This window comes from Lithobates pipiens, unplaced genomic scaffold (genome assembly GCF_037356315.1).
Source record: "Lithobates pipiens isolate NorthernLeopardFrog02 unplaced genomic scaffold, aLitPip1_a1.2 Scaffold_25, whole genome shotgun sequence".
Classification (NCBI taxonomy): domain Eukaryota; kingdom Metazoa; phylum Chordata; class Amphibia; order Anura; family Ranidae; genus Lithobates; species Lithobates pipiens.
This window is the reverse complement of record NW_027507787.1, coordinates 38,153,840-38,181,273: the sequence shown is the minus strand read 5'-3', so window position 1 is coordinate 38,181,273 and position 27,434 is coordinate 38,153,840. Positions and strand designations below refer to the sequence as shown.

Here is a 27,434-nt window from a genome sequence, read left to right as displayed (position 1 = left end):
ATATAAGCCGAGGCCCCCAATTTACCCCCAAAAAAACTGGCAAACTTATTGACTCGTGTATAAGCCGAGGGTGAGACATGCCTGTCCATCCCTGTGTGTGTGTCCGTCCATCCCTGTGTGTCCGTCCATCCCTGTGTGTCCGTCCATCCCTGTGTGTCCGTCCATCCATCCATCCATCCCTGTGTGTGTGTGTCTCCATCCATCCATCCATCCATCCCTGTGTGTGTGTGTCTCCATCCATCCATCCATCCCTGTGTGTGTGTGTCTCCATCCATCCGTGTGTGTGTGTGTGTGTGTGTGTGTGTGTGTGTGTGTGTGTGTGTGTGTGTGTGTGTGTGTGTGTGTGTGTCCAGCCTACCTGTGTCCCGAGCCTTTGTCCCGAGCCTCCGTCCCGTGCCTTGCCTCCTTGCCTCCGTCCCGTGCCGTGCCTTGCCGCCGTGCCTTGCCTCCGTCCCGTGTCGTGCCTTGCCTTGCCTCCGTCCCGTCCCGTGCCGTGCCTTGCCTTGCCTCCGTCCCGTGCCCTCTTCGTCGGCGCCTCGGCGGCCATTGTAAAATTCAAAAGCCTCCGCCTTCGCCTGTGATAGGCGGAACACTGAATTTCCCAGCAGCCTGTGTTCCGCCTATCACGGACATCGTATCATCCTCGTCCGTAGTACGAGGATGATACGATGTCCGTGATAGGCGGAACACAGGCTGCTGGGAAATTCAGTGTTCCGCCTATCACAGGCGAAGGCGGAGCCGGAGGCGCGGCTTTTGAATGATAGAATGGCCGCTGTCTGTCTGCTCGACACGCTGATCGAGCGGGCAGACAGCGATGACTCGAGTATAAGCCGAGGGGGGCACTTTCAGCCTCAAAAAAGAGGCTGAAAATCTCGGCTTATACTCGAGTATATACGGTAAGTATTTGATATAGATTTTTAATAATAATAATAATAATAATAATAATAATAATAATAATAATATATATATATATATATATATATATATATATATATATATATATATATATATATATATATATATATATTTTTTTTTTTTTTTTTTTTTCAACAAAAGCATCATTACCATTAAAAGCACACTGATGCTTTTTATGAGAACGATTATTAACCGATTTGATATTCCACTCATATCTATACATTTGGTAATGCCTTTTAGTTGATTTTCTCAAGGTAGAAATTAAAACAAAACACGAAAAAACAGCTTGGAAAAGTTTATCGGTTGTGGCATGTGGGGTATATGAATAATTTTTTCTGATTTCTTCTATTACTGTGCAGGCAAAAAAAATAATAAAAAAAGGGAACAATTGTAATTTTGATTACAATGAAAAAATGAATCGAGAAAGAACAAATACACATATGGCAACGTGAGTGAAAATTAGCATTTTAACATTTTTCGTCCATACTTACTTTTGCTCTCCTGTGACCCAGAGTCGACTGACACCAGGCTATTGCCCACTATCAACTGATGTAGCCAAGCTGCTCCAGGCTCTGGAAGGATCCTGACAATATTTTTGTGATTCACGTAGACACCTGATTGACCAGTTGTGCCCACTTCCCTCCCCAGCCCAGCACTCCAGTGAGCATTGAAGGGCCAGTGCGGCGAGAAGTGACTAATAGTCACTGCTCTCTACTCTGGGCAGACCGAGAATTGAGCGATCGGCAGTCATGTGATCGCTCAGTTCTCAGGCTTAGTGCTAGCATGGGACAGCTGTAGCATCACACCGATGCTGCAGCATAGAGGGGCGTATGTGTTTTTTATTTTACAAATCCTAAACTTCTCCTTTAAATATGTAAAAAAAAAAAAAAACATAAATATTTTAAAATAGGGTTTCAAATCTCGGCCGGTTTACCATGGCCGGCCTTACTTTTCAACAAAGTGCTCCATTTATAGAGCAAAGCAACCAGCTACAGTGTATCTCAATGCAATTGAAGAATGCTTCCTGACTGCCAATACCACTGCAGGTGTTTCGTCAGATTCGGTGACCCATCAGATTTTGTAACGGAAGTGACATTCTGTCACGGCCATCTTGCTACACACTCAGCTGCAGTAAGGATACAGTAAGAAGGCAGCAAACGGATATCTTTCTACACCCATCGGAGTCTTGCATTTCACATTTATTTTTAATAGTAAACTGAGCTAATTGAATTTGAAATCAGTCAGACTGTTTTGATGTTGAATTATAAAAGCAGCGGTGTTCTCTCAGATTAGCAAACCTGTGACATCAACAGGCTTGCCGCTGCTTTTAAAATTCAACATCAAAACAGACCGACTGATTTCAAAATACTGTATTTCAATATATAAGCTCAGTTTACTATTAAAAATAAGTGTGAAATGCAAGACTCCGATGGGTGTAGAAAGATATCCGTTTGCCGCCTTTCTTACTTTACCCTTACTGCAGCCGAGTGTGGGGTGTAGCAAGATGGCCGTGACAGAATGTCACTTCCATTACAAAATCTGATGGGTCGCTGAATCTGATGAAACAGGCAAAAATTCACCAGTTTCTACATGTGGGTGGATACTTACACTTTTTATTCATCACTTTACTTTTCTCAGTTAGGTAAGAGTCTGGTTTGTCGCATTTGGAAGTGTACTTACACTTTTTGTTCAGATCCTTGAGATTCCTGCTGATATTTGAAGCAATGTCTTTCATCTCCATATACTTCAGACACGTGAGCTTATTCATATTCTCAAGAAGTTTGTAGTCTTCACTGGTGGCTGAAAGATGGATTTGTATGTATTAAATAAGTTAGGTCATGGCACCTTAAAAACACTGAATCAGATGTGCTGAATCATGGTGGAAATTACTTGAAAGTTAAAGCAACTTTATTGTTGGACTGAAAAAGTAAAAAATAAAATAAAAAAATAAATAAAATAATATATCACACTAATTTTCCAAACATAAATCCATACACATACATTACTCAACCATTTCTGCCCCAAAAGGATTTACCCACTTCCTGACCAGACCATTTTTTGCGATATGGCACTGTGTTGCTTTAACTGACAATTGCGTGGTCGTGCAACGCTGTACCCAAACAATTTTTTTTTTAACACAAATAGAGCTTTCTTTTGGTGGTATTTTATCATCTCTGCGGTTTTGAATTTTTGCCCTATAACCCTTTCATGACTAAGCCTATTTTTGACATTTGGTGTTTACAAGTTAAAATCCATATTTTTTGCTAGAAAATTACTTGGAACCCCCAAACATTATATTATATATATATATATATATATATATATATATATATATATATATATATATATATATATATATATATATATATATATATATTTTTTTTTTTTTTGCAGAGACTCTAGAGAATAAAACGGCGATCGTTGCAATATTTTATGTCACACGGTATTTGCGCAGCGGTGTTTTAAATGCAACTTTTTGGGAAAAGCGACACTTTCATTAAATTTTTAAAAACGAAACAGTAAAATTAGCCCAATTTTTTTGCATAATGTGAATGATAATGTTACGTCAAGTAAATAGATACCAAACATGTCACACTTTATAATTGCACGCACTCGTGGAATGAGGACAAACTACGGTACCTAAAAATCTCAATAGGCGACGCTTTAAAAAATGTTTCCGGTTACCAGGTTAGAGTTACAGAGGAGGTCTAATGCTAGAATTATTGCTCTCGCGCTGACAATCGCGGTGATACCTCACATGTGTGATTTGAACACAGTTTACATATGCGGGCGTGACTTCCGTATGAGTTTTCTTTGCTGCGCAAGCTTGCGGGACGCTTAAAAAAAAAAAAAAAAAATCTTATTTATTTACTTATAGCCGAGTACGCACATCTGTGTACGCTCGGCGGCAAGGGGTTAAAAAAAAAATAAAAAATAAAAAAAGGGAGCAACAGTTTTGAAAAAAATATACATTTTTTACTTTTTGCTATAATAAATGTCCAAAAACGCAAAAAAAAAAAGAAAAGAACTCTCCCTCAAAAAGAAGTCAAATTTTAAACTTCTTCCACAAACAAAAAGTAAATATAATCCTTTTCCAGGAAACACATTTTCGTTCAGAGCATATTCCGAAACTAACTAATAAGTATTATGCTAATTGGATCCATGATACATTTCCATACTCCAAGTCGAGAGGGGTATCAATAGCATTTCATAGAAACACGTTATATCAAATAATTCAGGAGCATAAAGGGAAAGATGGAAGATCTTTGGTGGTAAAGATAAAACTATTTGGCAAGATGTTTACAATCATTAATATCGATCTACCAAATTATGAACAAATCGAGTCAGGGATAAAAATCCTAAGAAATGTAATGGATAGCGCAGAAGGAATAACAATAATCGGCGGAGACTTAAATTTTATAATGGATATGAAAATAGATACTACTAATATTCATCCTCAGAGGAGAAATAAACATCTAAAAGAATTTAAAGAATTACTAGATGAATATCAACTGATTGATATATGGAGAGTACAACACCTAAAAGAAAAGAACTTTACGTATCACTCTAATATTCATGATTCCTATCATAGAATAGATTATTTTTTCCTGAGCCAATCTGGATTATTGATGTCCCCAACAACAGAAATAGGAGGATTTTTATGGTCAGATCATGCACCAATATATGTGGAATTAAAAATAATGGAAAATAAAAAAACTAGGGGGTTATGGAACCTTAACGATAATTTACTTAAAGATAGAAAATGTGAGGACGACATACAGCGGGCGATAAAGGAATTCCAGCTAATTCACGATAGAGATAATACCTCAATTCCTATACAATGGGAAACTCTAAAATGCGTACTGAGGGGACTGTTCATCAAGCACGGATGTAGGATAAAAAGGGAAAAGGAACAAAAAAAAGACCAACTACTGGGGGAAATTAGGATATTAGAAGGAAAACATAAACAGAGTTTAAAATTAGAAGATAACATACTTTTAAAAGATAAAAGAATTGAACTGCAAGCCGTGCTTGATGAGGAGTCCCTTCGTTCAAGAGATAAGAATAGAACACAATGGTACTATTATGGTAATAAAACGGGAAAACTACTCGCAAGAACATTAAGAGGACAACAATCTAGGACATCTATAGCTAAGATCTTAAAGATAAACGGGGAAATAACATATGATCCAACTGAAATTGTAAAAACATTTCAAGAATATTATGATAAACTATATAATATAGAAATACAACAGGAAAATAAAAAAGAAGAAAGGGCAGAAAAGATTAGAAAATATATTAACGAAACAGCGTTACCAAGATTTTCTAAAGAAATAACTGAGAAATTGGAAGAAGAAATTACAACAGAGGAGATCCAACAGGCAATTGCCGAACTGGCCCTGGGAAAGAGCCCAGGACCAGACGGTTATACAACTAGGTTTTACAAACGGTTTCAAGAATTAATCATACCCATACTTAAAAAAACATATAACTCTATAACGAAAATACAGTCCTTTGCACCACAGAGTACAGAAGCTCACATCGTATTAATCCCTAAACCAGAAAAAGATCATACACAAAGTAAAAATTACCGCCCTATCTCATTAACAAACATTGATATTAGATTATATTCAAAAATTATTTCTAATAGATTAACCCCTATCTTGCCAGAATATATAAAGCTAGATCAAACGGGTTTTACAAAGGGGCGGGAAACTAGGGATAATATAATGAAAACCTGTACTCTTCTGGAACATGCCCAGAGAGCCGCCATCCCAGCCTGCTTATTAACCATAGATGCTGAGAAAGCTTTTGATAGGGTGGGATGGCGGTTCCTAGAGGAGGCACTAATACAGTTAGGATTAGGCCCAAAAATGTTAGGCTGGATTATGGCACTATATGCCAATTCAAGAGCCAAGGTAAGAATAAACGGAATGCTATCAGAATACATAAAGATATCGAATGGAACCCGCCAAGGTTGCCCCTTATCCCCTTTATTATACATAATAGTGATGGAACATCTAATCAACGCAATTCGGAAAAATAAAGATATACAAGGGATAAAAATTAGGGATAAAGATTATAAATTGGCCGTATATGCGGACGATCTGTTATTATATATAACAAACCCAATTATAACAATTCCTAATATAATAAAAGAATTAGACCGATTTGGGGAATTTAGTAACTTTAAGGTAAACTACGAGAAATCAGAAATGATGAACATCACAATAAAAGAAGAATTACAGATACTCTTGCAGGAGGATTTTCCGTTTAAATGGCAAAAAGAGGCAATCAAGTACTTGGGAGTTATGATTCCGAAGGATTTGAAACAAATACAAGAATTAAACCATAATATGATCATACGTAAAACAATAAAACAAATGCAAAAATATGAAAAAGCAACATATTCATGGTTGGGTAGAATAAATATAGTAAAAATGGAGATACTGCCAAAGATATTATACATATTCCAAACACTACCTATTGTTCCATCTAGGAAAATAATGATAGATTTAAGGAAGGCTATAAATAGCTTTGTATGGGCAAAAAAAAACTGCCGAATAAAAAGAGAAACACTAACCAGAACAAAAGAGGACGGAGGGCTCGCATTGCCCGATTTTGTAAAGTATATGCAAGCTGCATCATTGGTTAGAATTATAAATTGGCAACACGATAAAGAAAAAAAACAATGGGTAACATTGGAAGAGACAATTACGGGAATACAACTTAGATTTTTACCTTGGATAAAACCTGAATTAAGAACAAACAAAAAGGAAATGCCAATTTTCGTGAGAGCTACCCTAAAAATTTGGGATGCAATGCTTAAGAAAGGAAAGCTATCCTCCAGAACTGGACCATTGACTCCATTAATGTCCAACCCAGAATTTAAGCCAGCTTTGGAAGGGGCAAGTTATTTAATTTGGAATAAGATGGAGAATGTAAGACTAGTACAGATCCTGGTGGATGGAAAAATGCCAAGTTTAATTGATCTCGGATTGGAAATTAGAAATGATTGGTTACAACATTTTCAATTAGATAAATTTATGGAGTTAAATAAAAATTTAATAATCAGACCATTAACTAAATTTGAACAAATAATATTAAAGGACCAAAATCATAAGAACAAATTATCTAAAATATATGAACTATTGCTACCCACGGGGGACATTAAAGACCTAATAGAAATTAGAAAATGGGAGGAAGAATTGGGAGAGATAAACTCAGAAAAAGAATGGAAAAAAATTTTAGGGATAATACATAAAACCTCAACGGCACTAAAACATCAAGAAAGAAATTATAAAGTGGCATTGAGATGGTATTGGAGTCCAGTTGCACTAAAAATAGTAAATAAAGGAAATACAGATAAGTGCTGGAGGTGTGGGATAGAAAAAGGTACACTGGAACATATTTGGTATAGATGTACAAAAGTGAGAAATTTTTGGTTAAAAATTTTTGAGATATACCAAAAAGTGACGGGAAAAGAACTAATCCCAGACGTAAAGGTAGCACTGTTTTCTCTCACTATAGATACACTGGATAGTATGAAAAATGGGATAATTCAGCATATGACAACAGCAGCCAGAACAATAATAGCACGTAAATGGAAAGAAACAACTAGCCCAACAATAGCAGAATGGATATGCGAAATGAACGAGATATGTTTTTTGGAAAAACAAATAAGAGAAGAAGGCTATGTAAAAAACCAAATACCAATAGTGTGGAAGAAATGGGAAGAATTTCGGGCCTCAAAAGGAATGGTAGAATATTTATAATTAAAGGAAAAGGGGAGGGAGGGAGAGGAGGGGAGAGGGGTAGGAGAAAGGGAGGATTATTGTTTTTTTTTGTGTCTTTCTTTTTTTTTTTTTTTTTTTTTTTTTTTTTAGGTTGAGTAAAATGTCTTATGTTTTGGGAATATTGTTGTATGATGAAGAAAAAAAAAGAAGAAAAAAAAAAACCATATTCATCATCACTTAAGGCCAATATGATTATGTATTCTTCTACATATTTTTGGTTAAAAAAAATAATTTGCAAGAAGCGCATATATAGATTGTTTTTCGCAAAAGTTATAGCGTCAACAAAATAGAGGATTTATGGCATTTTTTTTACTAGTAATGGCGGTGATCAGCGATTTTTAGCGGGACTGCGACTGGGACATTGCGGCAGGCAGATCGGACACTTTTGACACTTTTTTGGGACCATTAACATTTATACAGCGATCAGAGCTAAAAATAGCCACTGATTGCTATATAAATGTCACTGGCAGGGAAGGGGTTAAGTGTGTCCTAGGGAGCCGTTTCTAACTGTGGGGGCAGTGTAATGACGGGGAGAGAGGGAGGGGAGAGCGCGCACGCGAGAGAGGCGCGTTTCTAACTGTGGGGGCAGTGTAATGACGGGGAGAGAGGGAGGGGAGAGCGCGCACGCGAGAGAGGCGCGTTTCTAACTGTGGGGACAGTGTACTGACAGGGAGAGAGGGAGGGGAGAGCGAGAGATAGAGCGAGGGAGGGGGGAGAGAGAGGGAGGGGGGAGAGCGAGGGAGAGCGAGAGGGGGGAGAGAGGGGAGAGCGAAAGGGGGAGAGAGGGGAGAGCGAGAGGGGAGAGCAAAAGAGAGCGAGAGGGGAGAGCGAAAGAGAGCGAGAGGGGAGAGCGAAAGAGAGCGAGAGGGGAGAGCGAAAGAGAGCGAGAGGGGAGAGCGAAAGAGAGCGAGAGGGGAGAGCGAAAGAGAGCGAGAGGGGAGAGCGAAAGAGAGCGAGAGGGGAGAGCGAAAGAGAGCGAGAGGGGAGAGCGAAAGAGAGCGAGAGGGGAGAGCGAAAGAGAGCGAGAGGGGAGAGCGAAAGAGAGCGAGAGGGGAGAGCGAGAGGCGAGAGAACGAGAGGGGAGAGCGAGAGGCGAGAGAACGAGAGGGGAGAGCGAGAGAACGAGAGGGGAGAGCGAGAGAGAGCGAGAGCGAGGAGAGAGAGCGCGAGAGAGAGAGGAGAGAGAGCGAGATCACTAGGAACAGCAGATCTCTTTCTACTTCCCTGACAGAATGGGGATCTGTCCATTTACATGAACAGATCCCCATTCTGTCTCTCTGGAGCGATTGCAGGTCGCCGGCGGACATCACGGCCGTTGGCAACGCACATCGGCCCCCTGGAGTCATGACATGCGCTCGCCCCCTATAGGTCTTAAAGCGACCGTCATATAGCGACGGCGATTCACGCAGGGGAGCCAACCTGCTGCCATATAACGACGATGGCTGGTCTGCAAGGCGTTAAAGTGTTACTAAACCCAGGACCCTGCATTCACTATATCCGGTCTCCCACTTTACACAGAACATGGAAATGTAATTATAGTAAATATAAAACTACTAAATACCTTTTCTCATCAGCAGTATATAGCAGTCTTGTGACTTCTAGCAGTGTTTGGTTAAAGCATGTAGAAGGCGTTTTCATTCTACTCTGACTATCCTTTGAGCCTGCAGGACCACTGACCCGCTCTCTGGACAGTGCTGATGGGCCCTGTGCTGATCACATGCATTCTCCCAAGGAAACAAAAAATAATAATAATCTCTCTAGCAATACACACCAAACTGAGCATATGCAGTGATTCCAAAGATGTGTCTGTCTCATCAAGGGATGGATTGGGGACAGTGGAAGAAGGGGAGGATCAGAGAAGACAGGATTAAAACAGCTTTTTTACGCAATGCAGAGGATTAACTCCTTAGGCTTCACAGAGTATAACAAGCAAGCTTCACTGCATATACAGACTAAGTTTACTATTGTGGTTTTAGTAACATTTTAATGGCTCTGTAATCTATTTTTCATGAAATCGTTTTTTTATATAATAAAGTTGTATTGTTTAAAGTGGAAGTTCACTCCAATACTAAAATCTCTAACTTTGTAAATAACTTCTGAAATAGAGGTGTTTTGTCCCACACTGGCATATGTACACCAAAATGGGCTGCTAAAGAATGTCTCAGCTGTAAATATCTATAGAATGATTGTTGTGGTATATCATATTCCTTTTTTAGGTCCAGGAATATCTTTAAAACATTACTGTCATATAGTTGGATCAGCCTAGTTATACCCTGCCTTTCCCATATTTTAACCTTCCCGATTGATAATAATTCCGGTAGATTTTTATTATCCCACAAAAGGTGTAAATTCTGACAGCCCTGTATACCCCATTAATATTTTTACCATTTTCCATACTTTGCCCACCATGCTAGTTATGGAGCTTTTATACTGAAAGGAGTCTGCTTCTAATACCTCGGCCACGGTTTCATGTAAAGCTCCTATCACCCTCCACTTAAATTTCTTCCAGTTCCCAAGTCACAACACGCCAAATGCTGCAGCTGCGCCGCCAGGTAATAAATTCCTGGGATGAGGCACCGCCAAGCCCCATTTATCTGTTGGTAACGGTAACGTCTGGAGCCGGATCCTAGCCGTACCCTTTTTCCAGATAAGCTCCCGGAAAAGGGTTTCAAGTTTTTTAAACCATTTTTTACATATCCATACCGGTGCATTACGTAAGACGTATAGTAGTTGAAGCATCGATATCATCTTAATCAAGCTACACCGACCCATCAATGGATAAGTCTAGAGGGTGTATATCAGTAATATACAACCAGCTATGTATAAATTCTAATAAGGAAGTTGATCACCCGAACCAAAAGAGGAGGTGGGAAGAGGATATTGGGGAAATATCAGATGAGCAGTGGAGGAGAATAATGGAACTAGGGCCAATGATATCAGTTTCTCCCCCACAAAAAATTTCGCACTTGATGCTAGTACACAGGGCTTATTATACACCTAAGAGATTATATTTGTTTGGTAGGAAAAACGATGATAGGTGCCCTAGATGTCGGGGACATGGGAGACCTCATACATATGGTACGGCGATGTCCAAAGTTGTTTCGTTATTGGAGGGGAGTTGTGGAAACTATAAACAAAACCTTTGAGATAGAATTGGAAATGGACCCTATATTTTGCATGCTGGGTTATAGGAAGGTGCCGGGAGAACAAAAATGCACTACAGTGGCAGTTATACGCTGCCTATTTCAAGCGCGTAGAGTAATTGCACAAAGATGGCAGACGGAGAGGGCTCCATTGGTGAGTGAATGGATTCAAGTCATCAGTGAATTAATATGGAAGGAGAAGACAGTATATGTAAAAAGGGGGAATCTCAGAGAGTTTGAAAAAATTTGGAGGCCATGGGTAAATGGAATGGGGCAATCTATGGACTAGAAACGAGAAGGAGAGAGATAGGATTAAACATAAGAAAGGTAAGGTAGACTTTAATTCACGCCATGAGTAAATTTCCCAAAACCATATTGAGAAAATAGGCAATAAGAAAGAAAAAAAACTGTAGTAGAATAGTAAGTCAATGAGGGAGGAGGGTTTTTGGGAAGGGAGGGGGAGGAGGGAGGGGATAGTGATAAAAGGGGATGATATGCAAGGAAACACGGAATATAGAAGAACTATTGTAAATACAGTGAGAAATTATTTTTGTAATGGTGACATATTATTGTTTTTTTAAACGTGTATTATGATGATTTGTAAATGTGAAGGAAAATTGGAATAAAGAATAAAAAAAAAAAAAATCTCTAACTTTGCTGGCATTCACAACCTTATGGCCCGTACACACGATCCGAAGATTGGACGAAAAATACCGCTTTCTACGCGATCGTATGATAATCGGATCGTTAGTACAGAGCTTTTTCGAGAGCCAATCACGACAGTTCATCCAATATTATTACAAAGACGAAAATTTTCCTCGTACGATTTTTGTTTAGTCAGTACAGTTTACACTACAACACATGACATCACTCCCGATTATTTTTCTGTCATACAAGAATTTGTGACTTTAGTAACCTATTCAATTTCTACTTGTGACTAGTAAGCAAAAAAAGTCAATCTGTCGTCTGATTTTCAGATCGTGTGTATGGGGCATAAGACTAACCAATCTAGCCCCGTAGAGAAGAAATTGCTACACCTTTTGTTTAAGCTGATCCGGTCCGGTCTCCAGAGGTACAAGATCTGCAGAAGAGATGGCTGACAATGGCTGGGAAATTACGTCACCCATAGAGTTACTATGGGGCTTCTTTTGCCGGCTGCCTCCTCTGCACAAACCTCCACAGAGAAGCGGCCGCTGACAGCTCAGCATGGGTCCGGAACGGATTGGCTTCAGAAAAGGTATGTATAGCATTTTGTTCTTTACAGGGCTAGATAGGCTAGTCTTAGATTGTGGATGCCAGTAGATTTAGAGAATTCTGTATTAGAGTGAACTTCTACTTTAACAAATAAAGCATTATGCCCTGTACACAAGGTCAGACTTTCCGACGGAAAATGTGCGATCGAATTGTGTTGTTGGAAAATCCGATCGTGTGTGGGCTCAATCTGACTTTTTCCGTCAGAATTTCCGACACACAAAGTTTGAGAGCTGGATCTAAAATTTTCCGACAACAAAATCTGATCGTTTCAATTACGATCATGTGTAGACAATTCCGACGGACAAAGTGGCACGCATGCTCAGAATTAATTACAAGACGGAAGCTATTGGCTACTGGCCTGTTTGTAGTCCCATCGTACATGTTCTACGTCACCACGTTCAGACGATCGGATTTCCCGACAACTTTGTGTGACCGTGTGTATGCTAGACAAGTTTGTTCCAAAATCCGTCTGAAAAAAATCAGACGGATTTTGTTGTCGGAAAGTCCGATGGAGTGTACAGGCCATTACAGATAATTGTCAAGTTGTCCATCATCCTTACAATAGGATATTCAATAGACAGTGCAAGCTCCCAGAATTGCATTGCAAATACACATATCAAGAATATGGAGCATAGGATAAGAGGTTCAGCATCTGTATAGGCAGGTTAATTGACCCTAGTCATCTGTATCAGATTCAAGAGGACCCCATTGACACATCATATCACAAATCAGAAAAATACACAGATAATACGAATTGCCAATGAACAAAAATAGGGAAAAAAAAACAGAAAAAAAAAAAAAAAGGGAAGAGAAAAAAAGTAATATAAATATATAAAACCCATTTATTAATTACATAAATGGATACCAGATGCGGAGTATGTGAATAAGGTAGGTAGCAAGTTTCTTGTACAGATCATTAAGGAAGGAACAAAACTCATCCAGATCCTGCACTTCTCTGTAAAACAACAGCAACCTCTGGTCTACACCTCCCTCATCTCAGCATTCAGCAGACCCCAGCAGCTGACTTCAGCTCTCATCTGGTCCTCCTCCAGACCCTGCAATTTCTGTTTCCTAGTTCTGCCCACAGACCCTGGTGAAAAAAAAAAAGAGAAGGAAGAGGAAAAACAAACGTTTCAGGGGTATAAACAACTCTCTTTCTCAAGAGGGTAGGAGGCTCTCAAGAAAGGAGGTTTTTACATCGCTGAAACATTGTTTTTTCCTCCTCTCTCTTTTCACCAGGGTCTGATCAGATTTTTGTTTGATTACACGATGAAGGGTTATGAATTTCTCAACATCAGCTCTCATACATTTAAGTGTAGCTCATTGCACACATATGCATGCAAGTTTTTTTTGCTATGATTCAACCTTGGAGTGAATATCTCTGTGGTATTATGCTTGATGTTAGATGACTTACTTGGTAAACTGTACCTGTTGAATAATTGTATGTAGATGCCTAATATAAACTTTTTGCTAAAGCAGTTTTGCTACATGTGTGCTTATTCTATATATTCAAACTATTTTCTTAGAAGTAAGGCCTACATTTTTTCATTCCAGAACAGAGTCACTTTAGGCTCCTTTCACAAGAGCGGACTGATTGTCCGTTTTTTAGGTGGACTTGATTGGACTATGCATTGTTCTCTATGGGGAAGCAGATGTAAACCGACATGTGTCCGTTTACACCTGTCTGCATCCGATCCGGTCTGACAAAAACAGATGGATACTGATCTGTTCCCCATCCATCTAGCAGATCGGATGACAGTTGGATGGAAACAAACAGGCAGTCCTTTTCCATCCAACCCCCCCCCCCCCCCCCCAATAGAGAACAGCGGGCTGTGTACGTGTCCGCTATGCATCAGTAGACATGGACCTCTCATCCACCTGCATAGCAAGGATCAGCAGACAGATTCTCCACTGAGCAGGCAGATTTGTTTGAAGGAGTCCACCCCATGTGAGAAGAGCCTTAGTTTATAGCAAACCAGAGCTTTGCCCATGCAGGCCAAACACCAATGGCTTGCAATAACATTGCCTTTCCCAACTGCAAATACTCCATTTAGCTGAAAGGCGCGAACCTGGTAGTTTTGGGATTGAGTAGCATGTACCTCATTTATGTTTCTGCCATGTAACAGTGCAGGTACAGTGCTGGTCACTAAGACTCCCAGCGAATTCAAAGGGCCAGGGAGTGTCCACAGTCCTATGTGGGTTCTAACTTGAAGCTTACACGCGATTTGTTTTTGCTCCCAAAACTTATTCAGCAGAAGCAATCAAAGTTCACACTCTCACGGCCAAAACAAACACTCCATTTTGTTTAGAGTCAGGATGTGCCTGTGAGCCTATGGGTTATTTTACTAAAACTGGAGAGTGCAAAATCTGCTTTGACAAAAAATCCTGGAAGACGATTGGTTTCTATGCAGAGCTGCATCGGATTTGCACTCTACGGTTTTAGGCCCGATTTACACCTATGCATTTTTAGTGCTTTTTGCAGATTTGCACTACAGTCTATTTAACATTGTTTCCTATTGAACACATTCAGTAGTACAAATTTGCAAAATGCAAAAAGCACTAAAAATGCATAGGTGTGAATCAGGCCTTAGTAAATCAAACCCTATGTTATTTGAAATTTTACCATTGAGAAGTAAAATGTTCATGGAATCATTATCTTGCAGGACAGTGGCTTAGCGATTAGCACTACTGCCTTCCAGCACTGGGGTCCTCGGTTCAATTCACATCCAGGACACAATGGGGGTTATTTACTAAATGAAAATCCACTTTGCATAAAAAACAGCATTTTTGCACATGATTGGATGATAAAATCAGCAGCGCTTCCACTCATTTCAGATCTACCCCTTAGCCCTTGTACACACGGTCGGACATTCCGACAACCAAATCCGAAACTGTTGCATACACACGGTCGGACAAAGTTGTCGGAACTTTCAGAACGTGATGACGTAATTACGTTATGATGGGACTACGTTCAGGCTAGTAGCCAATAGCTTTGATGTAGGAATTTGATCTGAGCATGCGTGGCACTTTGTCCGATCGGAATTTTCTACACATGATTGGAGTATGTCCGATCGGAGCATTTTGTCAGAAAATATTTCCGGCAAGTTGGAAAATTTCGTTCGACGGAAACAGTCCGATGCATACCACACACAGTCGGAATATCCGACAAAACGTTCCGATCGGACACATTCCGACGGAATCTGACCGCGTGTACAAGGGCTTAGATTTAGAGCAACTGCACTTCCAAATGCACTTGTAGTGCAAAGTGGATTTGCCTTTTGTAAATAATCCCCACTGTGTATGGAGCCTGCATGCTCTACCTGTGATTTTTCAGTAATTCAGTGTCCTCCCATAACCAAAGACATGCTGGTAGTTTAATTGGCTCCTTTCTAAATTAGCCCTAGCCAACAACGTGGGGGAGAAAGTGCTGGGATACATTTTCTTCCCAAACCTATTAGCTCACTCATGGCAAATATAAGCAGCACTATGGGCTTGACACACTAAAGATCATTAACAAATGCATTAAAGTTGACAACAATTTCACATGAGATTGCATCTTTTTATTATGGTATAATATGTGCCAAACTTCTAGGAGACAGCATTTAATCAAAATGAGAATGTGATTTAATCCCTTTACAAAACTACTCAAGACAACCAAATACATGTCATTACCAGGAACAACATTATTCAGCCATGTCTGAGCACTTCCAGTGCATTTCATTCTGTGTCTAAGCCCTTGTACACACGGTCTGAGAATCTGTCGGAATGAGTTTTATCGGACCGTGTCGTCAGATAATCCGACTGTGTGTGGTATTCCGTCCGAATCTCCGTCCGACCCAATTTTCCAACATGTTGGAAATATTTCCCGACCAAGTGGGCCGGACGGACCTAATCCGATCATGTGTATAGCATTTTCATCGGACCAAGTGCCACGCATGCTCAGATCAAATTCCTACATCAAAGCTATTGGCTACTAGCCTGAATGTAGTCCCATCGTAACGAAATTACGTCATCACGTTCTGAAAGATCGGATTTTTCGCCAACTTGGCCCGATCGTGTGTATGCAACAGTTTCGGACACAATCCGTCGGACTAAATCCGACGGGCAAAATCCGACGGATTTGGTTGGCAAAATCTCCGACTGTGTGTACGTGGGCTAAGAAGGCACTTTTTTTTAACCACTATCCTATCCTGTGAGAAAGAATCCCAAAGAGCAGGGCTGCTGGGTTAGTAGTATTAATGAGTCTTAACCATACTCCAAATCTTACCTATCTGGAGGACTAAAGCCTAGTACATTCGATGAGATTATTGGATGAATGATCATCCGTTTTTTTCCCCCATGCTAGTCTCCATATTGAAAATGAATAGGTTACTAAAATCTGAAAATTCTCGTATGACAAAAAAAAATAAAAAATTGTAAGTGATGTAATATATATTTGTATTGTATTTTTGGATAAAAACTGTACTGATTAAATTAGGTTTGTTCCTTCGGAAAAATGGCTTCGGAAGTGGTATTTTTTTTTATATGATTTTCTGATCATGAGTACTAGGCTAAAGACGGTCTCCAAGAATCAGATGTTTAAGGGTACTTTCTCACTAGGGCGGTGCCAGCGTTAGTTTTAGTAGCGCTTTACTGTTGTTATAGCGGCACTTTTCAGCCGCTAGCAGGGCGCATTTAACCCCCACTAGAGGCCAAACAAAAGGTTAAGAGCACCCGTGTTGCGGCGCTGCAGAATCACTTTGCAGGTGCTTCATCAGCGCTGTCCATTCATTCCAATGGGCAGGGAGTATACACAGCTCCCACACCGCCCAAAGATGCTCCTTGCAGGACTTTTTTTCCCTGTCCATGGGAGGCATGAGAGGCGATTTTCAGGTGCTATTTTTAGCGTTAAAACGTCTGAAAAGCACCCCAGTGTGAAAAGGCGTCTAACATCTGGCGCTCTTTTAGATAGAGTTTTAGACATGTTTTTGTTTGTTTTTTTATACTGTTTATTTGAAAAGCGATTTCAATTTGAATGATCTTTTCAAAGGCTGGATTCACACCTGTGCATTTTTAGTGCTTTTTGCATTTTGCAGATTTGCACTACAGAACGTGTTCCATACGAAATCATGTTAAATGGACTGTAGTGCAAATCTGCAAAATGCACTAAAAATGCATAGGTGTGAATCCAGCCTAAAGCCACATTACACCACGTTTTGGTGAATGATCTGCAGTTTAAACTTCCTTAACCCTTAGCCGTTCCATCTTGGTAGGACTTTATGTAGTAATTTTCTTGCAATACTTCTTAAAAAGAGCTCCAACTTCTCAAAACAAATAAACTTCTCACCTCCCCCACCCTGGTGAAAACCCATATTTGCATGAAAATAGGCTCCCCTTTGACTGAAAACAAATAGGAATTCAGAAGAACATTTTGCAAGACAAAAAAGCTCCACCATGAGGGACACCTTTTAAGGCCTGATAACTTTCAAAAGAGGTGTTAAATCTGAACATTGATTGCAGTTATAGGGCCATGTAGGTTTTCCCTCAGGGGGAGGAAATGGGGGTGGGAAAGATAGGGCAACCATTGGAAATGCTTGAACTTGGTGTAAGACTTAGAGTCCTTTCACACGGGACAGATCAGTGCTGATCCCCCCCGTGGATGTCTGCTTGCTCAGCGGGGATCACCGGAGCGATCTCCGCTGAGCAGGAAGATGACAGGTCCGTCTCTGCACACTGCGCAGGGATGGACCTGTCACAGCGCCGCTCTTCCCTATGGGAGATCGGGTGACGACGGACTGCAGTGTCCGTCATCACCCAATACAATGATGGATGGAAAAATAGCTTTTTCTTCCGTCACATTTTTTCGGATCGGAGCAGGTCAGATGTCAGCGGACATGTCACTGCTGACATCCGATGCTCCATAGAGCTCTATGGAGCATCCGTTCGGGTCCGCCTGAAAAACTGACAGGCAGACCTGAATGGATCGTCCATGTGAAAGGGGCCTAAGAATTTCACTGTTTGAAAAACGGTCAATAGATAGCAGCCAAGAAGAAAAAAAAAAACCATTGTGTTCAATTGACAAAGAGTTGTGCATGTTGTATGCTTGCATCACTCTAAGCTGAGGAAATGCTTCTAAATAACAAAAAGAGGGTGTAATCAATCTGCTCCCTGTTCTTTGCAGTGTCTGTGACAGACATTGCAGCTCCAGGTGTACTGTTCTGCTTTCTTTGGATTCCTGCTTGCCTCTTTGCTCAGCTGAGTTTGGGAGGTAGGAAAGGTGGTGTTAACCCCTACAGGTTATGCTTGTACAGGGTAATCACTGTACGGGAGAGAAAGGATTACCGCTCCAGGTGGGTGTGTCCTCAGGGTGGAAGAAGCAGGTGCAGGCTAAGCAAGTAGCAAAGAAGGAGGATCTGGACAGCCGCACTCCAATAGAAACGCCTTTATTGTATAAAATAACAATAAGTTCAAACAGCAGGGTACAGGATAAATAACGGACACGTTTCACACTCTTAATAGTGCTTGGTCATAGCTATACAACCACAAAGTTTTGCCACAAATATATACTAGTGTAACATGAATCATGTGATCAATTAGAATTGATTGCCAATTAACTCAATCAAACAAATGTGATGTAGAAAAAAAAAAAAGAGAGGCACACATATAATCAGGAGAAAAAAAAAAAAAAAAAAAAACACAGAAAAATGCCATGTGTATTTAACAAAAGATAAAACAAGATTTAAACAAATTGAAAAATCAAAGAATTATTATTATTTTTTTTATATAACTGCAACTCCTGGATAAATGAGCATGTATAGTACTTTAAAGTGTGTGTGTGTGTGTGTATAATATATATATATATATATAAAAAAATTATATAATAATATACACACACATATACAATGTGTATATATTGGTAAGAAACAAAGTGCATTTGTGTGTGGGAAATAAATATACGTGTGTAGTAATAAACACCAGAAATGCAACATATATGGAGATAAGTATGGATGTGAAGAATACATTATAAATATATATATATATAAAAACATACATTTCATTATAAAAGAACATGCACAAAAGATTGTGTTCACCGATGCCCATTCCATAGACGCCAACAAGTTTTGCAAAGTCTTGCTCTCTTCTGCTGAAAATCCAATCCATTTTATATATATATATATATATATATATATATATATATATATACACACATACATACATACACACACACACACACACACACACACTTTAAAGTACTATACATGCTCATTTATCCAGGTGTTGCAGTTATATATAAAAAAACAAAACAAAAAAAAAAAAAGTCATTCCTTGACTTTTCAATTTGTTTAAATCTCGTTTTATCTTTTGCTATATACATACATACATACATACATACATACATACATATATATACACACACATACACACATGGCATTTTTTCGTGTTTTTCTCCTGGATATATGTTTTGTAGATGCAATAACTTTTGCACAAACCAATCAATATAAGCTTATTGATATTTTTTTTTTTAACCAAAAATATGTAGAAGAAAACATATTGGCCTAAACTGTGGAAGAAATTAGTTTTTTTTAATATATATCTTTTTTGGGGATATTTATTATAGCAAAAATATTGCTTCTTTTCAAAATGGTCACTCTTTTTTTATTTATAGCGAAAAAAAAATAAAAAAATAAATGAAAAAAACCCAGAAAGCGCTATTTGTGTGAAAAAAAAAAAAAAAAAAAAAAAAAAGGATGTAAATTTTGTTTGGGTAAAATGTTGCACGATTGTCAGTTAAAGTGACGCAGTGCTGTATCGCAAAAAAGGGCTTGGTTAGGAAGGGGTTAAATCCTTTCCGGGGCTGAAGTGATTAATCAATCAATTCTTATTGATCACATGATTCGTGTTACACTAGTATATTTTGTGGCAAAATGTGGTGGTTGTTTAGCTATGACTAAGCACTATTGTGTGAAACGTATCAGTAAGTTTATCCTGTACCCTGCTGTTTGAATTTTCATTTTTTTATACAATAAAAAGGTGTTTATATTGGAGTGTGGCTGTCCAGATCCTCCTTCTTAATCACTATAGGGGCAGAGGGGAGTGGAGCTGTCTGCTGACATTCTGTAAACCAGGTTCCACCTGGCGTGAATCTGCTGCAACTTTCTATATTGATGCAGCTTACGCTAGTTTATTTTGGCACGGGAAGTTTAGATAATTCCCCAGATTGTGCTTAGGTGGCAATTCCATAAAAGTAAAAAAAGAAAATGAGCAGAGGTCTTATTCCCTTTATTCTCTACGAGAGAACGGATTATCAAAAAAAAAAAAAAATTATATATATATTATTTATATGATGATTATTTATTTATTTTTCAGTGTGTGTGTGTGTGTGTGTGTGTGTGTGTGTGTGTGTGTGTGTGTGTGTGTGTGTGTGTGTGTGTTATATATACATACATACATACACAGCCCTGGAAAAGTATTCATACCGCTTGACATTTTGTATTATAGGTTTTTGCTTGTAACATGACAAAATGTGGAAAATTTCAAGGGGTATGAATACTTTTTCAAGGCACTGTACATACACATCCCTAGTATATAACAATTTATGAATTAGTGTTAATATCAAACATACTCTGGTGTGTACAACATTCCAATATGTGTGGCCCATTCAGCTCTTCATTTAGGTACTTTATTATAGTGCACTTACCTACCAATTCACCAGTGAGATAGCATGACATTTTACTGAACATATCCTTGCAGAGCTCATTGATATCAGCTTCTGGTGGCTCAACTGCCTCTTCTGCAGTTTCAACTGTAGTATCATCTGCAGTGAGCAATACATAAACAAGATTTAATAAAATATGAATTTAACTTCTGTAAGACTGAGTGACTCGTTACATCTTCATCAAAATAAACCAACTTTACAAAAAGTATGCCATTGACAGGTACCCGTTCCCATTTCAGGCTCAGAAGGCTCGGAAATTCTGCCACCTTTTCCTCGCTGCTGTCCCATTGATAAAGCACAGTGCGATTTGAACATGCGCAGTAGGAAACCAGCTGTGAAGCCAAGATGGCAGCAGCCACGCTCAAGAGCCTGTTCTGAATGAGGACACTGGATGCCTAAACAGGCAAGTATCCTGATAGTAAAAGTCAGCACAGAGCAAGCACTCACAAGTACTGGAGATGTCAGTTTTTTCCACACTACAATTACCTTGGGTGCCTTAAAGGGGGTGCAAAGGTAAAAGTTTTTTTTACCTTAATGCATTAAGGTGAAAAAACATCTGACAGTGCCGGCCCCCCAGCCCCCCCGTTTTACTTACCTGACCCCTCGAAAGTCCCACACTCACCTCCGAGATCCTCTTTGCCGCTCAGCCTGGCTGCTGATTGGCTAGAGTGGATGGATTGAAAGCAGCGCAGCCATTGGCTCACGCTGCTGTCAATCACATCCAATGGCGCGGCGCGCCGGGGGGCGGGGCCAAGCGATACAGTGAGCGGCTATAGCCGCTGGCTGTATCACAGGAGCGCGCCTGCAAGTACTTCTCACCATGCGAGGGCGCTCGTATGAATGTGAGAAGTACTTGCGGGGGGGAGGCCAAGACAGCCGCTGAGAGACGACCCCAGAAGAGCAGGTTCGGGGCTACTCTGTGCAAAACGACCTGCACAGTGGAGTTAAGTATAACATGTTTGTTATTTAAAAAAAAGAAAATCCCTTTACAACCACTTTAAGGCATGGTTCACACCTAAACCGGCCACGGATCACACAACAACGCTGTCCGTCCCTGTTCTCCGTTTCAGGGACGATTCAGGGCAGAATCTTTGCCTGAATTCGGGCCCTAAAACGGAGGCAAAGACGCACAGACGAGCAGTGCGCTCTGCAGCCGCCCCGGAGACATGTGAACTGGCTCCATAGACAGCAGGTCATATTCACCTACTATGCGAATTGGATGCGGAGGAAACCCACATTCAATTCGCATTAGGTGTGAACCCGGCCTAAAAGCTCAGATAAAATTAACTTGGGTCAGGAGCATCAGTTAGGTCCCTTTCACACAGTCGTAACATCTGTTTATTTTTCATCCATCTATTGACAGATAAAAAAAATGACAGCAATGTATTTCTATGGGCCAATGGATGCCATTTTAAATGGTGATAGCTCTGTCCAGATCTGTTGAACAGATGTAAATGGATGATGTCTGTTTGCAGCCGTTCTGCTAAGATATGATTTTTTGGAAATTATTTTTTGTTTACTTTTTTTTTTTTTTTTACTTTAGAACCAAAAGACAACCTAAAATCCAGGTAGTGCTAATACAGTAGGACGTTACATCCCATATTCTCCACATGACTAGCGTGACAAGAGACACATTCCACAAAACCTGGTGCATGCCAGGCCAGGCTTGTGGGTCACATTGTGCCATAAATATTGTAACAGAGTGTCAATGCAGCAATTCTCAAGAAATCTTTGAAGCTGTGAAGTGGTCAACAATGAATAATAAACAGCGGATGAAATGTGGTAAGTGTCATATAGATTACCTTTTTATCTGCAGCAGGATCATTATTGTGCCTTTGCATTTATAGCATTGCTATAAAAGACCAAGTTAGACTTACCGGTAACTTGTTTTCCAGAAGTCTTTCAGGACAGCACCTGAGAGATAGCGACTCCTCCCTCCTCGTTAGGAAACACCTTCTTCCTCCAGACTTTAAAGGGAGGCGCCTCCCTACCACACCTCAGTTGTAGAAGAGAACCTCCGGCCCCGGCTGGAACACATAAACACATACGTTAGTCACAGCGTAGCATAATACAATACCATAGGGCGGGATGCTTGCTGTCCTGAAAGACTTCTGGAAAACAAGTTACCGGTAAGTCTAACTTGGTCTTTCCCAAGGCGTCTTTCAGGACAGCACCTGAGAGGATAACAGAGACTTACCCCTTAGGGCGGGACAACAGCTTGCAGGACCTTTCTGCCAAACGCCTGATCGCTGGCAGAAGTGAGGTCCAGTCTATAATGCTTCACAAATGTGTGAAAACTCGACCATGTCGCCGCCTTGCAGATCTGCTCCGGGGTGGCACCAGCTCTTTCTGCCCACGTAGACGCCAGAGCCCTGGTTGAGTGTGCACAAATTTCTGCTGGAGGGGATAATCCTGCCTGGGAATATGCCTCCGAGATAGCTAATTTCAGCCATCTAGCTAAAGTAACTTTAGAAGCTTGAAAACCCTTTTTTCTTCCTGAGAAAAGTACAAACAGTGAATCTGAACGCCTGAAGGACTCCGTCCTTTCTAAATAACTCAGCAGAGTCCTCCTGACGTCCAAAGTATGGAAAAAAGTCTCCTTATTTCCTTTGGGGTTAACACAAAAGGTTGGCAGTACTATGTCCTGTATACGGTTCTGAACTGAAGCTACCTTCGGTAAGAATTTTGCATCTGTTCTAAGAATAACTCTGTCAGGAAAAATGGAAAGATATGGTTCTTTAACTGACAGCGCATTTAGCTCACTGATCCTGCGTGCAGAGACAATGGCAATCAGAAAAACGGTTTTTAATGTGAGAAACCTAAGGGAAGCCTCCACAAGAGGCTCAAAAGGCCCCTTTGTTAGAGACTGTAGGACTACCGACAAATCCCATCTAGGAAAAACCTTAATAGGAGCTGGTCTAGATCTTTTAAGGGCTCTAAAGAATCTGATCACCAGCGGATCTGAGGCCACAGATTTTTCTAAGAACACTGTCAGGGCTGCTACCTGCACCTTCAGGGTACTAACTGCCAGTCCCTTGTCTGCTCCATCCTGTAAAAACTCCAAGATGGAGACAAGGCTCCCTGTCACCTGGGCGGCTGACAAACACCAAGTTTTATAACGCTTCCAAACCTTAGAATAAATGGCCCCCGTAACCCTTTTCCTACTTGCCAAAAGGGTAGAGATCAAACGGTTGGAAAACCCCTTGCTCCCAAGGAGCTGCCTTTCAGAAACCAGGCCGTGAGGGCCAGGCTGGCCACTCCTGGATGGTTTACTGGGCCCTGCAACAACAGATCGTGCCTGAGGGGCAGATGCCAACAAGGCTTGATTGCCAGACCTAGAACTGTCGAAAACCAGGCCCTTTTTGGCCAAAAGGGAGTGATTAGAATAACTGGCACCTTCTCCCTCTGAATTTTTCTTAAAATTAACGGGATTAACTGAAATGGGGGGGAAAGCGTAGCAAAGACGAAATTCCCATGGATAAGCTAGCGCATCCGTGCCCAGCGAGCCATCGCGACTGTCCAGGGAAAAGAACTGGGGAACCTGGGCGTTCACCCTTGAGGCGAACAGGTCCACCTCTGGTAAACCCCATTTTCCGGCAATCATTGTGAATACCTCCGGGTTTAGAGACCATTCCGCTTCCTGAATAGCGTTTCTGCTTAGGAAGTCTGCTAACCTGTTTAGATCCCCTTTTAGGTGGACTGCTGATAGGGATAACAAACGTTTTTCCGCCCACCGAAGAATCACCATGGCCAGTACCTGAAGCGATCTGCTTCTTGTACCCCCCTGTCTGTTTAAATAAGCCACCGCCGTGGCATTGTCTGTTAGGACCTGGACGTGATGGGACTGAAGCTCCTGAAAAAACGACTCCAGAGCCAAGGCAATCGCCTTGAGCTCCCTCCAGTTTGAGGACCTTATTGTCTCTTCTTTGGCCCAGGACCCCTGAGTGAAACGTGTTCCTAGATGGGCTCCCCACCCCCAGGAACTGGCGGTTGTTAGTCTTTTCTCGACTGGAAAAGCCCAGACTAACCCTTCCGATAAGACATCCTGTCTTTTCCACCACCATAGGGACCTTTTTACCTGGGTTGACACTCTCACCTCTGCCTCTAGGGATGCCACTGTGTGATCCCAAGATTTTAGAAGGAAAGCCTGCAGACACCTGAAATGCATTCTCGCCCACTGGACTGCTGGCATTGCTGAGGTTAGAACCCCCAAAGCTGACATAACCTGTCTTACTGTCAGATTTTGGCTGGTCTGTAAAAAAGACACCGCACCGGAAATCCTGTCCCTTTTGTCTAAGGGAAGGAAGATTCTTTGATCCACCGAATTTATTAGATACCCTAGAAACCGAATCTCCTGAGATGGGTTTAGGGACGACTTTTGGAGGTTCAAAATCCACCCCAACGCCTCCAGATGGCTGCGAGCTTTGTCTAGATTGGTCTGCAATTCCTCGCTGGATGGGGCGAAAAAACAGCAGATCGTCTAAATAAGGAACAACTGCGATTCCCTGAAGTCGCAGCGGCGCTAAAGCTTCTGCCATTATTTTGGTAAAAATTCGGGGAGATGATGACAGGCCGAAGGGTAGGGCTTCTGAGACTGGGGAGAGATTGGAACATGTAGGTATGCGTCTTTTAAATCTACTGACGCCATAAAACATGCTGGCGTCAACAGATTTCTGACCGAAAAAATTTAGTCCATTTTGAACTTTCTGTACCTTATGGACTCGTTTAAAGGTTTTAGGTTGAGAATCAACCGAAATTTTCCTGTCGGTTTCTTTACTAGGAAAACATGGGAATAAAACCCCTCCTGCTGTTCTTGCAGGGGTACCTGTATTACTACGCCCTGTTGCATCAGTTCCTCTAGAGAGGACTTCATGGCCAGGGCCCTTACTGGGTCCCGCGGGGTGTTGGTAATCAGGAACCTTTCTGGGGGGGTCGTTGACAAACTCGAGTGAGTAACCCTGCGCGAGAGTGGTCAGGATAAACTGATTTGAAGTTATCCCTGACCACTGCGGAAGAAATTCTTGTAATCTTCCGCCCACCCGCAGAGACGAGTCATTGCGATTTTTCGGCCTGTGTAGGAGGACGGAAGAGAATTCCGCCTCTACCCTTCGGCTTCGGGGCGGACCAACTTTTCCTTCTCCCCTGCAACTTGCTGTCCTGATCCTGAGCTTTTTGAGGTCGAAAAAGACGTTTTGGTACCTGCTTTTTCTTTTTGACCGGAAAGGATCTCTTTTTATCGGCTGTCCTGTCAAGAATATTATCGAGGTCAGGGCCGAAAAGCAGGTCCCCTGAAAAGGGTAACCCACACAGCTTATTCTTTGAAGCCGAGTCACCAGGCCAGGTTTTAAGCCATAAGGCTCTTCTTGCAGCGTTAGTTAGAGCTGCTGACCTGGCTGATATCTTAATTGCCTCAGCTGAGGCATCTGCAACATAAGCCACTGCCGTAATCAGGGTAGGAAAAGAATCTAAGATTTCCTGTTTAGGGGAATCTGCAGCTATATGTGACTAACTGGTTAACCCAGTATTCTAAATTTCTGGCTACACACGTTGTGGCCATTGCTGGTTTTAAATTGCTCATAACTGATTGCCATGATCCCTTGAGCAAAAGATCCATGCGTTTGTCCATCGGATCTTTCAAAACTCCCATGTCCTCAAAGGACAGATCCGTGGACCTTGAAACCTGGGAAAAGGCGGCATCCAGTCTGGGCACCTTGTTCCATACTGCTGCAGGGTCCTCCTCAAAAGGAAAACGCCTTTTGTGGGCTTTGGAGAAAAAGGGCTTTTTCTCTGGATCCTGCCATTCTTTCCTAATGACCTCAGAGATGACCGGATGAACTGGGAACGTTCGGCCCTTAGGCTCATCCAACCCAGCATACATGCGGTCATGGAGTGATAATACCTTTTTCTCCTCACTTAAACCAAGCGTAGCATGAATGGCTTTAAGGAGCCCATCGACCTCTTCAAGGGACAGTTTGAATTTAGAGGGGGCAACCAACTCCTCTTCCGAATCTTTAACGGAAAGAGCAGAGGACTGCTTTTCCCTATCTGAAGGGTCTTCAGGCAGAGATTCCAACACCGGGATTGAGAGAGACCCCTGGGAAGACTCTGAAGTGGCAGGCTGACTAGCAGCCGGATTTGCTAGTGAGTCACGAAAAGTCTGGATCGTGGCGTATAGCTCCTTCTTTACAGAGGCCACCAGATCCTCACATACAGAGGCAGATTCCTCCTTAACTAAAGAAGTAATGCAGGGACTGCATAGGGTTTTATTCCAATTTTCTCCCAGCTTGGCCCTGCAAGAAGGACATCTTTTCTTTGGGTCAGAGCCTACGAAGAAAAAGACAAAAAAGGGAAAAAAAACAGGGAACCCTTAGTGAGACCCAGTCTCAGCCTTGATAGGGATCACCACACAGGTGCACTGAGAAGAAACCAGTCAGCTTCTAGTGCCCAGACAGGCCCCCTTGCCACCAGGGGGGGAAAAATAAAAAGAGAGAGAGCGAGACCAAACGCCAGGAAATAGGGGAAAGAAAGGCAGACTTTAACCGCTGCCTCTTACCTGGGCTTTGCTGGTGCCTGTGCCTGTCCCCACTGCTGCAGACGCTGAATCTTCCATAACAGGTGTGCAGAAATCCA

The 27,434-nt window shown here is 41.3% G+C and overlaps 1 protein-coding gene across 3 annotated transcripts in view; it reads right to left on the bottom strand.

The window, feature by feature from the left end:
* The window catches only part of BLOC1S2 (biogenesis of lysosomal organelles complex 1 subunit 2), a 47,904-nt gene that overhangs the window by 6,896 nt on the left and 13,574 nt on the right, over nucleotides 1-27,434 (bottom strand). For all 3 annotated transcript variants that reach the window (XM_077454270.1, XM_077454269.1, XM_077454268.1), the window contains exons 3-4: nucleotides 20,787-20,903; nucleotides 2,596-2,715 (exon numbers count right to left, since the gene is read on the bottom strand). In XM_077454270.1, coding sequence (XP_077310396.1) covers nucleotides 2,596-2,715; nucleotides 20,787-20,903 — 237 coding nt within the window. The remainder of the gene's footprint in view (nucleotides 1-2,595; nucleotides 2,716-20,786; nucleotides 20,904-27,434) is intronic.